This window comes from Drosophila kikkawai, chromosome 3L (assembly GCF_030179895.1).
Source record: "Drosophila kikkawai strain 14028-0561.14 chromosome 3L, DkikHiC1v2, whole genome shotgun sequence".
NCBI lineage: Eukaryota > Metazoa > Arthropoda > Insecta > Diptera > Drosophilidae > Drosophila > Drosophila kikkawai.
Window position 1 is genome coordinate 4,204,411 of NC_091730.1, and position 14,694 is coordinate 4,219,104.

The following is a 14,694-nucleotide window of genomic DNA, read 5'->3' on the forward strand; positions in this document are numbered from 1 at the left end:
TTAACAAAAATTATAAAGGATTTATGTACTCTTAATGAGTACATCCTATGTTTACAAATGTCTTTAAAATCAAAATAATTATTCAATAGTCAAAAATGTTATGTTAAAATGTAACTCTGTTATAAATTGCATGTTTCCTAAGCATCTTTGTTTTAAATCTTTCAAACTTTCAACTTAAAAATGAAAAAAGAATGTACTTCTTGGCTTGGAACTAATTAAACATAAAATTAAAGCTAAAATGTATGTCAAAAAGCATGAAAAGATGGCATGAAGATAAACTAATGACACATCCTAGACCCACTGATGCTTGAGGCGTAGATGCGAGCTGAGGTAGTTGGCTTCATAGAAGCTCTTCTTGCAATTCTCCACGCCGCAGGGCAACAGGGATCCACCGGCGCTGCAGACAGCAAAATGATTGACATAGTCACGCTGGTTGTGGTAGCTGCTCTTGCAGCCGGGACACTCGAGCTTGGTGCCATGACGCTTGCGAATGTGCAAGGCCAAGCGCTGCTTGGACTTGACCTGCTTGCCACACTGGCCGCAGCTAAGTACAGACTCCTCGGCTGTAGAATAGTCTTCAATGGAACTGGCAAAGGAATCACTGATAGATTCCAGGCGGGCCTTCTTGTGCGGCTTTACATTTGTGTTGATCTCCTCCAGCAGATCCACTGTCGTTGTGGTCTCGTTCAGCGATGCTTCTTCTTTGTTCTTGCGCTTGCCCTTCTTGCTGGGGGAATCTGTGATGCTTATGACCGCTGTAGAATCCTTTGCTTTCTTTGGCTTCTTACCAACTGGCTTTGGTGGAGCCATTAAGTCATTTTCATCTTCAGTTTTAATGGCAATTTCTTGAACCTCAGCTTCAGCTTCATCTGTGTGCAAAATCTTTTCCTCTGTTGGCTGCTCATCATCATCCTCTGGATCTGGACTTTTATCTGCATTGCCATCCACTATGTCCACTTCCTTCTCCTCTTCCTGCAGAATCTTTCGCTTGCTGGATTTTACCTCCTCGGCACCGCCACCACTACCATTGCTGTGAAGATTCATGTGATACTTCAAGGACTGCTTGGAGGACAGACTCTTTTCGCAAACTGTGCACTTGAATATCTTTGGTTTGTCTATACCATGGGCGGTCTGCATGTGCTCCTGCATCTGCTTGGCCGTTGTCAGCTCCGAGTCACAAATATCGCACTTAAATTCGCTGCCTAGTTCCATTGAGATGTCAGCCGCTTTGGGAGTGGATGCACTGGATCCATTGACATCGAATGTGTAGTCTGGGTTGTTAATTACTTTCTCTAGCCACTTATTTCTGGCTGATGTCTCGCCATTAAGGGCTCTAATGGTGGCCAATTGCGGACCCTCGGAGATTTCTTCATCATTGATCACTTCGTTGACCTTGTTTATCTCGTTTACCTTGTTGGATTTTTCTTTTCTTGGACTTTTCATTTCGTTGGCCTTGTTGGATTTTTCTTTTCTTGGACTTAACTCCTTCCCCTTGTTGGTTTTTTCTTTTCTTGGACTTTTCTCAATGGGCTTCACCTTATCTTCCTTGGAGTCTGCTTTAGCCGGCTGTTTCTTGGGCTTGGCCACCTTTTCTTTAACCTCCTTTTGCGGTGCCTCTACAGTGACACCATGCGCAGTCTCATTATGTACTCTCCAGGACTTGAGTACACCAAAAGACTTGGGGCACAGGTCACAGAAATATATTCGTGGACGTTGCTGGCCATGCTCTTGAGAGAGATGCTGCTTGAAGGGCTTCGCGCTACGCGATTGAAAATCGCATAATTTGCAATCAAAGCTCTTTTTTATGGTAATCACTTTGCCAGCGTTTTCATCGGCAGCGTTCTCATCCTCATCTTCATCCTCGCTTTCGGGAGCAGCAGCATCATTGGCATTGCGTGAGCCAAAGAGTTGTAAAAAGACCTTCTTGTTGGGCGCCACCTCCTTGGCGGGCGTCAGTCTTACCGAGTCGTCGAGACCGTCTTCGAGACGCGATGTATGCTTTTTGGGCGTCTGCTTGGATGAACTAGCATTGAGTTCGTCTAACTTCTGGGCCGGACTTTTCGGAAAGATCAGGTCGCTCGGTCTGCTGGCCATCGACTTGCTGCGCTGACGAATTGTTAAGTTCTTGCCCGCCGGTGTGGTCTTCGGTTTGGCAGTCTTGGCTTCCCCCTCCGCTGTGAGATCCACAATGGGATCGACATTTGACTTGTCAAGTTCCTCCACCGCCTTTTTGTTTTTGTTAGCGGCGGCGGCGCCCTTGATCAAACTGGCATTATCCACCAGCTTCACCGTCTTTTCGATGACACCCATGGTGGTCATTAGGTTGGAAGCGCACATGAAGCATACTTTTACGGCCAGGTTAGCAGGCAACTGGAAGGGCACACGGCAAAAATAGGTCAATAGATTAAATTAGAAATCAGAAATGCCGCCCTTTTGGCTGGCGTGCTGTACTCACGTCTTTGTGGGTGATTATTTGCAAAACTTCGAGCATCTTGTAGCCCACAAACGATTTTTGGGCCGAGAATATGGTCTTCGACTCATTGCTGCTGCCGCAATAGTCGCAGATAACTTGTTTAGTCATAGTTTTAGGTTTTTAAACAAATTAACAAACATTTAGCGGTGCAGCACGTTTTTTTTTTTGGTTTGTAAAGTGACCAAAGTCTTTCTGTTGATTATTCCATAATCACCTCGAAGGTGGTCACACTAAATGGGCTCAATCTGGCGGGAAACGCAGACATCTAGCTTGAAAATAGTTAAATAATAGTGTTGAACAGGGACCAAAGACCAAGCGGGTTTTTGTAAATTATAATTTTTCGTATATTATTTAGTTATTTATTTAAATGTTTTTATTTCCGTCTATTTTGGAATTAATAATTTCAAAAAATCATATAATAAATTTGTGAGAACCAAACCACTCTATAATCATCGATAACCTATCGATAGGTGTGTTAAATCGATAGTAGCGGCCAACCCAGCTGTTTTTTCGCAAACTTTTTCCTTGTAAAATTTTTGCTTCCTAATTTGTGTGCTTTCCTGGCAAAATGAAAATCAAAAACTATTTAAAAACAATTGAACGGTGTTGTAATGTCTGCTGACTAATATAGTTTCTGTGGAATATCTGGCGACGCGGCTGTGGCGGCGTTTTTTTGTTGTTGCGGCGTGATTAATGCCGTGCTTGTAAATTTGCAATGAAATAACTTGTAAATAAGACACAAGTGGGAGGAAAATAGTGAACACAGGAGGAAAATAGTGCTGCAGTCACCCGGAAAAGTGCCCAAAAGATATAAAAGAGTGTGATATCCCCGTGGAAATTACATTCGACGAGGTCTCCATAAAATCCAGCGCATAAACGCAGTATGCCCCACTTTTCGATTGTCATTCTCTGAAAAAGAATGATAAATGAACGATGACAGACGTCGCAGTCATATTTTAATTCGAACGCACAAAATTCGTACGTAAAATAATAATAGAAATGTCGGAGGCAAAGTCGGAAACAACCTCAAACGAGGGAGCCACCTCGGCCGCCCAGCAGGAGGAGCAACAAGTGGTTCGTCCTGCGGAAACATCGAGCACAGGCACAGGCACAGCCACAGGCGCAACAAGTGACCAAACAACTAACGATGTTGGTAAGTAAAGTCATAAAATATGGTTAATAGTATAGAATTAAACAAACTATATGGTTAAATAAACACAAAACCGTATTGATAAATGGCCTGCTTGTTGTTCAACCCATTTATTTACACGTTTTTTTGTAATCTACACTATTTGTTAAAGGCTTTGCACAGTATATATGTATATATATGTTTGTGTGTATAAACATACGTATGTCTCAGGGTATATGCGTTAAACATTTACTCGATAAATCATAAATAAACCCATTGTTTGAAAAAAAAAAGCAAATAGTTTAACAATATGCAAATAACACTTTGTTAACCTTGTGAAATGTAGATAATCATATTGAATTAATAATAAATTTATTAATTTTTTTTTGTCATTTTTAATTGAGTACAAATTATAAAAATAAAGCCAACCCCATACGTTAAAAATCATAAATACTCGAAATATGGCAAAATAAAGCTAATTTAACCTTTCAAAAATATGCTAATAATTATTATAACTACCTCTTCTTATTGTTTAGTCTTTATAAATTCTTAAAAAGCTTAACATTTTATTTTAACAAGACTCAGCATCATTAAAATATGTAAATTTAAGAAGTACAACTTTTTAAAGTCTCTCTTTTTATGACCTTTTAAATTTTACAATATTTTTAGACAATTTTTGCATGATATAAGTTGATCTCTAATATAATTTAAAACCACAAAATAAGTCATTAATAATTATCTCCCGCGCTTAGTAAAAAAATAAAAGCTTTAAAGCTGGAAATATCCAAAAAACTAATTTAAATTGTTAAAAAATTTATGATTTCTCCAGGTTTAGAGCTTGTTTTGATCTGTAATATTATATTAATAAATAACTTATCCAACACAAAATAACCAATTGAATAATAAACTTTAAGATGTAGTAAAAAACAATAGATTTAAAGCTAAAAAAAGGCAAAAAACCATTTAAGATACATCAAAAACACTTGCTTGATAAGCGATAAGAAGGTTACTAGAACATTCTAGAGTAAACATTTAATTTTAGTATGTAATCACCACGTAATTGTAATTAAAAGTTCAACCCCTTCGATTAATTTGATTTACCCTACCTTTTCCCCCACCTTTAATTCGAGATTTTTCGTATTTGTAGCTGCCAGTGTTTATTTTCCCCAAAATATATTATAAACGCGAGTTTTAATTTCTGTGTTCTCTCGTAGTGTTAAACAAAAATGTATTATTGTATTTAACTACCAGTTTTGAGTTGTTGCATCCCAAAAAGCACACCAGCAGGTTAGTTGCTGACACTTTTTACCTTTGAATTTTCACCTATAACCCAAAAGCACACAAATCACTAATAATTTCTTTTGTAATTTTTTCCAAAAACAAAAAAAAAAATGTTTTTAAATCAAACAAAAACCTCATTGCAGCGGACAAACAACGGGAACGGAATTACCTGGACTATCCTTTGCTCCTGGAACATGCCACCCTGGATTTGGTGCCAGAGCAATTGAAAAATCTCACGGATCAGTTAAAGGAGAGCAAGTTATCATCTGCCGAATGGCTGACTCTGCTGATTTACGAGCTGGCTTTGGAGTGTGGATTCGTGGAGGAGGAAGTGTATGCCCAGAAGAGACATTTGCTGCAGCCGGTGCCCGTCTTCAGTAGCTTTCATGCCCCAAATGTCCGTCTACTCAGCGAGCAGGTGGTCAATTATGCCAGCCTTTTCAACGACACGGCCTTTTCGATTCGCCTGCGAACTCTATTGGATAAATATGCACCGGAGGATATGAATCTTGTGGCTGCTCGCCAGTCCCGCCTGATGGCCATCATACTGGGCGATCAGCTAATGGTTACCCTGTCCCCGGCGCCGCCCTCAAAGCTGCCTGGCTATAGCATCAGTCTCTCCATTGGCCGCTATGTCTTGAATATTCAGGCTAAGAACAAGCCTATATTTCAGCGCTTTCGCAAACTGGACGAGCTTTCCTACCAGGTCAAGCAGAATCTCTTCCAGCCCATGAGATCGCAGCAATTGATGGAGATGAATCAGACGCTGCAGCCGTCGCTTCTGGGATTGCCCGATGAGCTGTATGGGCATATCTTTAAATACCTCAACAGGAGCCAGCTAAATGTGGTGGGCAAGGTCAGCCGGCAGTTGAATTTTCATAGCAAGGAGGCGGAACGAAAGAGGCTGCAGGGCGGCAGGCATTAGAAATCTAAGAAACCTAAATGAGTTTCATTAAATTCATTGTTATGTTTGTTTTTTTTTCGGCCAACTAAATGTCTAAGTGGGGCTTTGGTTAAGGAGGTTTTAAGGATGTAACTTGCCAACTTTGAGTAGAAATATTTATGGAAAGAAACTAAAATTAAAATCTAGAATATTTAGATAAATGAATTGGTTTTTTTCAGTTTACTACATAATAATTTTATACATTGTATAAAATATTATATATTCTCTCTATATTATATTAATAAATGACAATGCGCTGTCTTTATTATGCCGGGTATAATATTTATACGAACTTATATTAGTTAAGTTATTTTTTAAAAAAAGGTTATTGCTGAACTAATGTATATTTAGTCTCTGAAAATATATGAATGTAAATAATATGAAAGAAAGTTTATGAAATAATAATAAAAAATATTTTTGTACTGTTTTGAAAAGTATAAAAGTGTTTTATTTATAAAGTACAACCTTTTTTGTTATTAATTTATAATATTTCATAAGTTGAAATCCCCTCTAAATCTTTTATTTTGTATTTAGAATTTAAATCCTAATTTAATATTTATATTTCATAAGTTGAAATACCCTCTAAATCTTTTATTATATTTTTAGAATTTAATTCCTAATTTAATTCCCCCAAAATAAACCCAAAAACAACCCTTGTACATTTCTCCTTATTCTGGTTTTTCTTTTTTTGCATTTTCCATTTTCTGTATAAATTGGGTGCAGCTGCCGCATTAGCCAGGATTATTGTGGCTCCACCAACACCTTCAGCGGAATCCTGCGACTCCTACAACATCTTTGAGCCGGCGTCTACGCCCCTGGATAGCATCAGCATCAAAAGCAGTGCCAGCAGTTATTTCTATGATCGTGATACTATAGGTGAGTTTTGTTTTTTTCTTTCCTTTGTGCACCCTCGAAAAGAGGGGTACACGCCCCTAAACGAGTCGGCCCTCAACCACAGAAGTGCAGAATGCGAAACAAGCGGCTCCAGCAGCCAAAAACACGCGCCGAGATTGTCGCATTCACACACACACACAATCCCCATTCGACGCATTGGCCACCCAAAAGCCCACTCCTACTTCTCCACTCTCTCGGCCTCGCAGCCTCGAATCCTACTGAATCCTGCTGGAGCTGAGTCCTCCCTGTGCTGTGCCCACTTCGATTTTTTATGCGCACGCAAAATCAACAAAACCCACGCGAGCCGAAATGGCACCCCCTATATAACCCCTATGTGCCACATCTTTGTACACTGAAAATAATTTTGGATAGGTCAGGAAATTGTGTTGGAAATATTTAAAAACTTTAGATTTATTTTGAATAAATTAATCGATTTTAGGGAGTAATGGGACAAGCATTGTGAATATTATTGCACTTTATATAAGCAGTGTCATAGTACTATAATAATTGTGAACTAAAAAAAAATATGAAAATTCAAATTGTGAATGCTATAATTTTTATTGATAAAAGTAATTTTTCTCAGAAATTTTTTAAGGCCTAAAGACAATCATATGACATTTTTAATAAAGAGTGTCATAATGCTTTAAGTGTGAGCTAGACAAAAATATGACACTTATAATAAGCAGTGTTATATTGCTATAAGAATCACTTTCCCAGTGTTAAGTTAATACTTATAAAATCGAGGGATAAGCCAAGCCTAAACCATAAATTTTTAAAATTTAAAAAGCAAATCTTAAACTGGTAGCTAATTTAAATTTAAAAATAACATATATTTTAAACCTAATAGGAAACTGTATACATTTCCTATTTTAAAATTAAATTAAAATTCTCAAGATTTTTCATAATTACTTTTTTGCACTCACCATAATTTATGCTCAGTGCACGCCCCTTAACCTCTTCGACTTTTTGGGACTTCCCTCATCGTGGATGGCATCCACAATTTGGTTTTTCTCCCTCAACAACGAGACACTTGCTGCTCCATGCTGGGCTCCTATTTCGTGTTTATATTACGATATCGACTTTCTCGAGCCGAGCCTTATCACTGGAATAATAAAAACAGTAAAAGAGCGAACGAAGAGGTGGAAAATAGTAGCAACCAGCAACCAGCAACCAGCATTTAGCATTTAGCATCCCAGCGTCTGATGCTGCAACCACCTTATGTTTCTTGGTGCTCCCGTGGGTCCTGTCGAAATTATCTGGCTACAACTTTATCAAAATAACGAAGCACAGTGACAAATGCATAAATAAATTATGGCAATGGCAAACAAAGCAAAACATATTCCTCTGGGTCGCTCGGCTTTCTCTCTTTCGTATTTATATTTATTTTTGTAAAACTCGTGCGTCTCCTGTAAAGCTCCGGAAAAGCGGACAGCGAGAAAAGCTCGGGTTCGGGTCGTACGCTCTTGCTCACTCGAAGAGTGTTAAGTCTGCATTTCCCAGGAGCAGCTGTTTTCAAATGGTTGGGTGAATGAACCCAGAGATGTGGGCGACTGTGGGTAGCTCCTGCACCTCAAGGGCTTCGCACAGTGGGGTTGGGCATCGACAAATTTGAAAGAAAATAATATTAAAGTGTACAAAATTATTTATTCTATTTTTCTGATATAAAAGTAAATAGATTGTTTTTTTTTTTTTTATTTTATTTTCATTATTTCTTACAAATCAAATTCTGGATTTTGTTTTATTATATTAATAAACTGATTAACTGAAAGCTTTATAAATTTAGTACTTAAGACTGATTAAATAGCTTTCCCAAAACCAGTTATTTCTGGATTTTTACAAGGGTGTATTGTCAGTATCGTATAAATTGCTTTCAACTTTTAATACTTTTTAATCTCAAGTTTTATCTTATCAGCAATGAAAGTGTTATTTTTTTATAGAACCTAATTTTGCAACCTGGTTTTGTTTATTTCGTTGGGAAAGGAAATTTCTCGGCACTCTGACTTTCTAAACCCTATGAATTCTTAAGAATTTTCATGAATGAATCACTAAGGTGAATGAAGCTATTATCAGTTATTAGAATGTTTTGGGTTAAGCTGTAAATAAATTATTATTTCCTAGAGAAATATAAAAAAAAATATGGTTAAAAATATATATATTTTTAAAAAAGTATATATATTTAAAAAAATCTAATTTTATAAATATTTTAATTTATATTTATATTTATTTTAATATTTATAATTTATTTAAATATATTGATGTTTTTTTTGGAAATCCTTCTGTAGCCTTGAACTATTTCTATCTTTAGCTTTTTGTCCCACTGTGCACTCATCGGTTATGCTAAACTGTGCCAAACTTTTCATTCGGCTTCTCTGCTGTTTTTTTCCCATCCTTGCTTTTGCCACCTCCCTAGTGGGTGGGCCAGTAGTGACGGCAAACAGCAAAGAGGAAACCGAAAGAGTTGGCAAAACATACGCTGCTCCGCTTTTCTCAGTGTGCGTATGCAATGCACATGAAAACAAACACACAGTTTTTCAGACAGCAGCAGCTGCACTGCTTGCGACTGCACTGAGACAAATATATGACTTAATATGAAATGAATAGCGTTTTATATTGGGACTTAAATTAAAAGGAAGTGTTGTTAATCTAGGAGTTCAGATATTTTATTTAATATACATTTTATTATTTTATTTTCCCTTAAGATCTAAAGATCTACAATTTGATTATTTAGGTAGAATTAAATAACACAGGAACACAAAATTAAACTTTGTGAAATTTCCACGAACCATTTCAAGTTTTCCATGATATTTGGGTGCTCCTGAGTAAAAGTCCCATACAAAATTATTTTCCATCACCTACAGGTTCCGCGGTATACCTAAGAATACAAAAAACCTATGTTTGCCGACATTTTGAATTACGTGGCCTATATAATTGGACTTACTTTTATTATTTTCGGTAGGACCTACTCTCAATACATCACGGCACTACTAAAAAATAGTCCCAATCGTGGACCATTGCCCATGTCTTTGGAATTCGACGCCAAAGTTGAAACTCCCAAAATTTTCAACATTTCTGTGATGAAAAAACAATTCTGAGAATTAAATCTTATATGGAACTAATTTTAAATATTCATTGAATCTATTGTTCATTGTATTCTTTAATTTCGGTTTAAAGCGTTTGCATGAGGACATTTTATTGGATTTATTAAACGAATAAAACCGCTTTTTTGGTTTGATTATCTACTACTATTTTCTGTCAAATTTCAAATAAGTCAAGGCAACCTATAAAATAGTAGTAGATATGTTTCTTTTTATATATAATATACATTTAGTTTTATATTAAATAAAAAGGTCTTCCGAACATAACATTTTTAAGACAGCTTAGTAGCCAGCGATAATCCTTACATATTTAAGTTTAGTCAAAAAGAAAAAATGTATATTATATATAAAAAGAAACATATCTACTACTATTTTATAGGTTGCCTTGACTTATTTGAAATTTGACAGAAAATAGTAGTAGATAATCAAACCAAAAAAGCGGTTTTATTCGTTTAATAAATCCAATAAAATGTCCTCATGCAAACGCTTTAAACCGAAATTAAAGAATACAATGAACAATAGATTCAATGAATATTTAAAATTAGTTCCATATAAGATTTAATTCTCAGAATTGTTTTTTCATCACAGAAATGTTGAAAATTTTGGGAGTTTCAACTTTGGCGTCGAATTCCAAAGACATGGGCAATGGTCCACGATTGGGACTATTTTTTAGTAGTGCCGTGATGTATTGAGAGTAGGTCCTACCGAAAATAATAAAGGTAAGTCCAATTATATAGGCCACGTAATTCAAAATGTCGGCAAACATAGGTTTTTTGTATTCTTAGGTATACCGCGGAACCTGTAGGTGATGGAAAATAATTTTGTATGGGACTTTTACTCAGGAGCACCCAAATATCATGGAAAACTTGAAATGGTTCGTGGAAATTTTTGGCTGTGTACCTGTGTAATTAATGTCTTAAAATATATTTGTTTTTTAATGTTCTGGACATTATTGATTTACTTAAAAATCTACGAAATTCTATATTTGAAATCCCAATTTTATGTAAATTTTTTTACTGTGCATAACCGATGGACCAAACTCGGTTGTTATCTGTGCTTTTTGCAGGCTCTCGCAGGCTCTGTTGTTTCTCCTCCAAAACTCTCTCTCTCTTTCTCTCTCCCTATCTCTTGCTCTTTCGGCTGATTGCGCTTTTCTGGCCTTCTGGTCCTTGCGAACAGCTTTTCCGCAGGATAACAAAGCTCGGCGCAATCAGTCGTCGTACTTTGGCCCAGCGTCTCTGGTCTTTGGTCGGAACAAGCGGGTCCTTTCGCCCCGGGAGAGAGAGAGTCCTCGCGAGTCCTTCGCTCTCCCCCAGATACTACTACGGTTAGAACCTGTTCGAACTAGGTCCTCCAGTGACATACATATGCGACTCCGTCTCCATCGCGTCTCGGTGCTCGCGCGCGCTCCTGTGCTCGTGTCCTTTTCTAAATATAAATAAATAAATTCTGGCTGGTCCAGAATAAATCCTTTTGCACGAGAACAGCTGTTCTCCAAGCTTTGATTTGGAAATTTTTCAAAGAAATTTTGAAGTGCGACCTTGACATCAAAGAGGGGGAATTGGGGATTTTTCAAAAGTTTTCTAAGTCATTTTTTATTCGATTTTTAAAGACTTTTAAATGAAATTTAAAGTTTTTCGGAGTGCAATATTAAAATAAATAATATATTGAATACAGATAGTTGTTAAAGAAATAAAATCAGTGCTAAGAAATATAAAAAAGTTTAAAATGTGGACTTACCGGGACCTTGCTGCGGCAGTCTAAATATAATTAACTCCATCGGAAAAATTATAATAAAATCAGCCTCAAGCTGGATTACAGCAGCGATAGCAACGGACCCTGGGAGAAGCAGCAGCAGAACCCGAATCCGAATCAGCAAACGAATCCGGAGAAGGGCAGCAATGGCAGGACCAATGAGCAGCTGCAGCACGATCTGCTGCAACAGTTGCAGCAGCAATTCCAAATGGCGGCGGTGCAGCAGCAACAGCAACGTCAGTTGCTGCAACATCAGCACTCGCATCCGCCCTTCCAAGCCCCGCAGCAGCAACATCCAATTTCGCAGCAGCAGTTGCAGCAACAGCAGCCGCAACAGACGCAGCCACACTTGCACCGCTCGCATCATCCGCCGCTGCAACACCACCTGTCGCTGGGCGGCTACCAGCAGTTGCAGATGCAAATGCAGCAGGCCCCAAGGAATCAGTACTCGACGCCCCAGCATCATTATCGCAATATAGCTACTTCTGCAGCAGCAGCAGCAGCAGCGGCGGCAGCAAATGCAGCAGCCACATCAGCAGCCAACGCAGCAACTATTAGGCGTCGCACCTTGAGTCATGTGTCGCGATCCTATTCATTGGGCACATCGGCAGCAGCTGCAGCAGCTTCCGCAGCAGCGGCCACGGCAGCAGCATCGGCAACTGCAGCAGCAGCATCAGCAGCAGCTACGGCCACAGCAACGGCAGCAGCAGCAGCAACAGCGGCCAATAATCAACTGAGTATCCATAAAACAGGCATTATGGTGGCCGCCTCACGTTGCCGCAGTCCAATAATGCTGTGTCACAGTCACAGCGATGGAGAGTTTCCACTGTACAGAGGTGAGTTTGGAGTCAGGATATCGATAACAGAAAATCTATGTAATGTGATATAGGTTATCGACAGCTATCGATTTATAAATTTAAGAAAGTTTTTACATGATTTATAAAGATATTTCCCCTATCTAAATACTATAATTTGGAGGTGATCCTTATCGCAAATAAGCAACCCATTAACAACATATTGTTTATCGGAAATATCGAGGATATAAGTACGGTTTATGTTAAAATAATTAAAATGTAGAGATGAAAATATCCGATAAAGAGAAGTTTCTGAAAATAAGCATTGATAACAAAAAGACGATGTATTATTACTTTCTTAAGACCATAAAATATTAAATAAATCGTTGAAATATCGATAATATTTATTCTTTATTTGAGAACTAATCAATTTGATACCACAATCAATATTTTTTTAAAGTAATCATTGCCTGCTGTGTCATAAAATTGAAAATTGCCCAGAAATTAAATTACTTTTGATATAAAGTTCGCCCAGAGGCACAGAGTAAACATGGATTTGATATTTTTCCACCCATCCCTAGGTGAGTGAGTGAGTGTGTCCCCCAGGTGAGCCTGAGACCAGGACATTTTGATAGCTTAATTAGCCGCTGTCATTGTGTGCCATTCACATCCCTCGACGCATTTGCCATGTGCAACAGTTGACAGCATTGGAAATGAGGAAAATTGGGTGTTTTGTGTGTGTGTGTGTGAGTGAGTGAGTGAGTCTGGTGCACGGAAATTGCGGTGCGTTTGCCCGTTTGCTTGATTTTCCGGGCACTCATTGTGTCCTGTAATCGCAACAACTGGTTGATTGATACGCACTTTAGGGGCCCCTATCGGTTGCACACACTTTTGATTGATTATTTTGCCATGATTTATTCAACTGTTTGCTTTTATAAATGATTGTTTTATAATGAGAGTTTAAGTTTTTAATTTAAAAAAATGATGGTTGAAGCTGAGTATTGAAGCCGTTAAAATGGCTAAAACCTTAATGAATCTCCTCTTTACACCCTAATTAGCTCCCTAAATACCAATTCCTAGCAAGTAATAACCTCAATTAGCATTGTTTAATATTTTATATCTAAAATACAAGCACTAAAAATCTGCAAAAAGGACCTCATGTAGCCTAAATCCCTCAATTATAGTATAACGCGGATTCAATATAAAAACCAATCATTTCCTAAGCCCCAACCAACCTTAATAAGCTTCGCAATGTTGCCGTTTATTTTCATATATCCACATTTCCATATTTATATACCCAATTTGCAGTAATGAGAAAATTCGGAAAATCGGAAATTCAGAAATACGAAAATACGGAAATTGTATTGAAATTACGCTGCATTTCCCGCAATAGTTTTGTCCTTGCTCTCGCAGTAATCAATGTCCTTTTGTCTATTTTTTTTTAGCTTTCCCTTTGGCGCCTTCTGGTAATTTGACTTGACTTTTTTCTGTGACTTTCCTTTCGCCGTTTCCACTTTTGCCACTTTTGTTTTGCTTGTCATTTGGTGCGAAACTTAATTAAATTACGACACTCCAACAGTGTCGCGTTTTTATCAGGCTTTTCCTGACGAGTTCAAAGCGCAATGTGTCGCACATCCTAGCGAGGAATTCCTCCTCTTCTTACTTCCTATTTTTATATCGTCTATCACATACACACGCACCCACACACCATGTGTGGGTGTGTGTTAACTGGTCCTAATATGCTTTAAATGATGGAATCGATTTGGAAACATTTGATGAGCTTGTCTCAGCGGCGACAGCTGCGAAATCTTTGCCATGAGGATGTGCACTGGGAGAAATATTATAAGAGGTATAGCTTTAAATTTTAATATAAAAAGAATATTTTTGAAAAATATTTAATTCTTAATATTAATACTTAATAATATAATATTTAATAATTAAATAAAAAATATAATAAAATAATAATATAGAAATAATTAAATAGTTTCTGTAAAATATTTACTTATAAAATTATTGGGATTTTTGCTAATTTAATCCAGATAAATGAAAAAATCTTTGATATGCACTGGGAGAATTATTAAAAGGGACCTTAATTTGATTTATAATAAAAATATATATAAAATATATATAAATATATATTTTAAAATTTTTTTAATTAATAAAAATAATAAAGGCTGCAATAATAATTCCAAATTACTGAAAAATATTTGAAAAATATTTATATTTAAGATTTTTGATGAGGAAGAAAGGATTTAATTCATAGAAATCAGGGCTATATCTTCCTAAAGACAATCTTTTAAGTTCCATCCAAGAAACATGATCAATATTCT

The 14,694-nt window shown here is 37.2% G+C and overlaps 2 protein-coding genes across 6 annotated transcripts in view; one reads left to right on the top strand and one right to left on the bottom strand.

Moving 5' to 3' along the window:
• Nucleotides 1-37: 37 nt before the first annotated feature.
• On the bottom strand, nucleotides 38-2,654 carry indra. Its single transcript, XM_017174291.3, has 2 exons — nucleotides 2,456-2,654; nucleotides 38-2,370 (listed from the first exon to the last, which is right to left on the bottom strand). The coding sequence occupies exons 1-2, from the start codon at nucleotides 2,579-2,581 to the stop codon at nucleotides 292-294; spliced, it is 2,205 nt and encodes a 734-aa protein (XP_017029780.1). The 5' UTR covers nucleotides 2,582-2,654; the 3' UTR covers nucleotides 38-291.
• A 314-nt stretch (nucleotides 2,655-2,968) lies between these two features.
• Nucleotides 2,969-14,694, top strand: part of LOC108079770 (phosphatase and actin regulator 2) — a 123,822-nt gene continuing 112,096 nt past the window's right edge. Inside the window, exons 1-2 of one of the 5 annotated variants that reach the window (XM_017174203.3) lie at nucleotides 2,969-3,626; nucleotides 6,550-6,702. In XM_017174203.3, coding sequence (XP_017029692.1) covers nucleotides 3,473-3,626; nucleotides 6,550-6,702 — 307 coding nt within the window. In that variant the 5' untranslated portion in view covers nucleotides 2,969-3,472. Of the gene's footprint in view, nucleotides 3,627-6,549; nucleotides 6,703-11,543; nucleotides 12,407-12,864; nucleotides 12,946-14,694 lie in introns of those variants that run through there. The other 4 variants (XM_017174202.3, XM_070286025.1, XM_070286026.1 and 1 more) reach the window with 4 other exon arrangements.

Coding starts and splice junctions, on each gene's coding strand:
- indra (XM_017174291.3), bottom strand. CDS start 2,581: ATGACTAAACAAGTTATCTGCGACTATTGCGGCAGCAGCAATGAGTCG. Junction 2,371..2,455: donor AAATAATCACCCACAAAGAC/GTGAGTACAGCA, acceptor GTGCCCTTCCAG/TTGCCTGCTAACCTGGCCGT.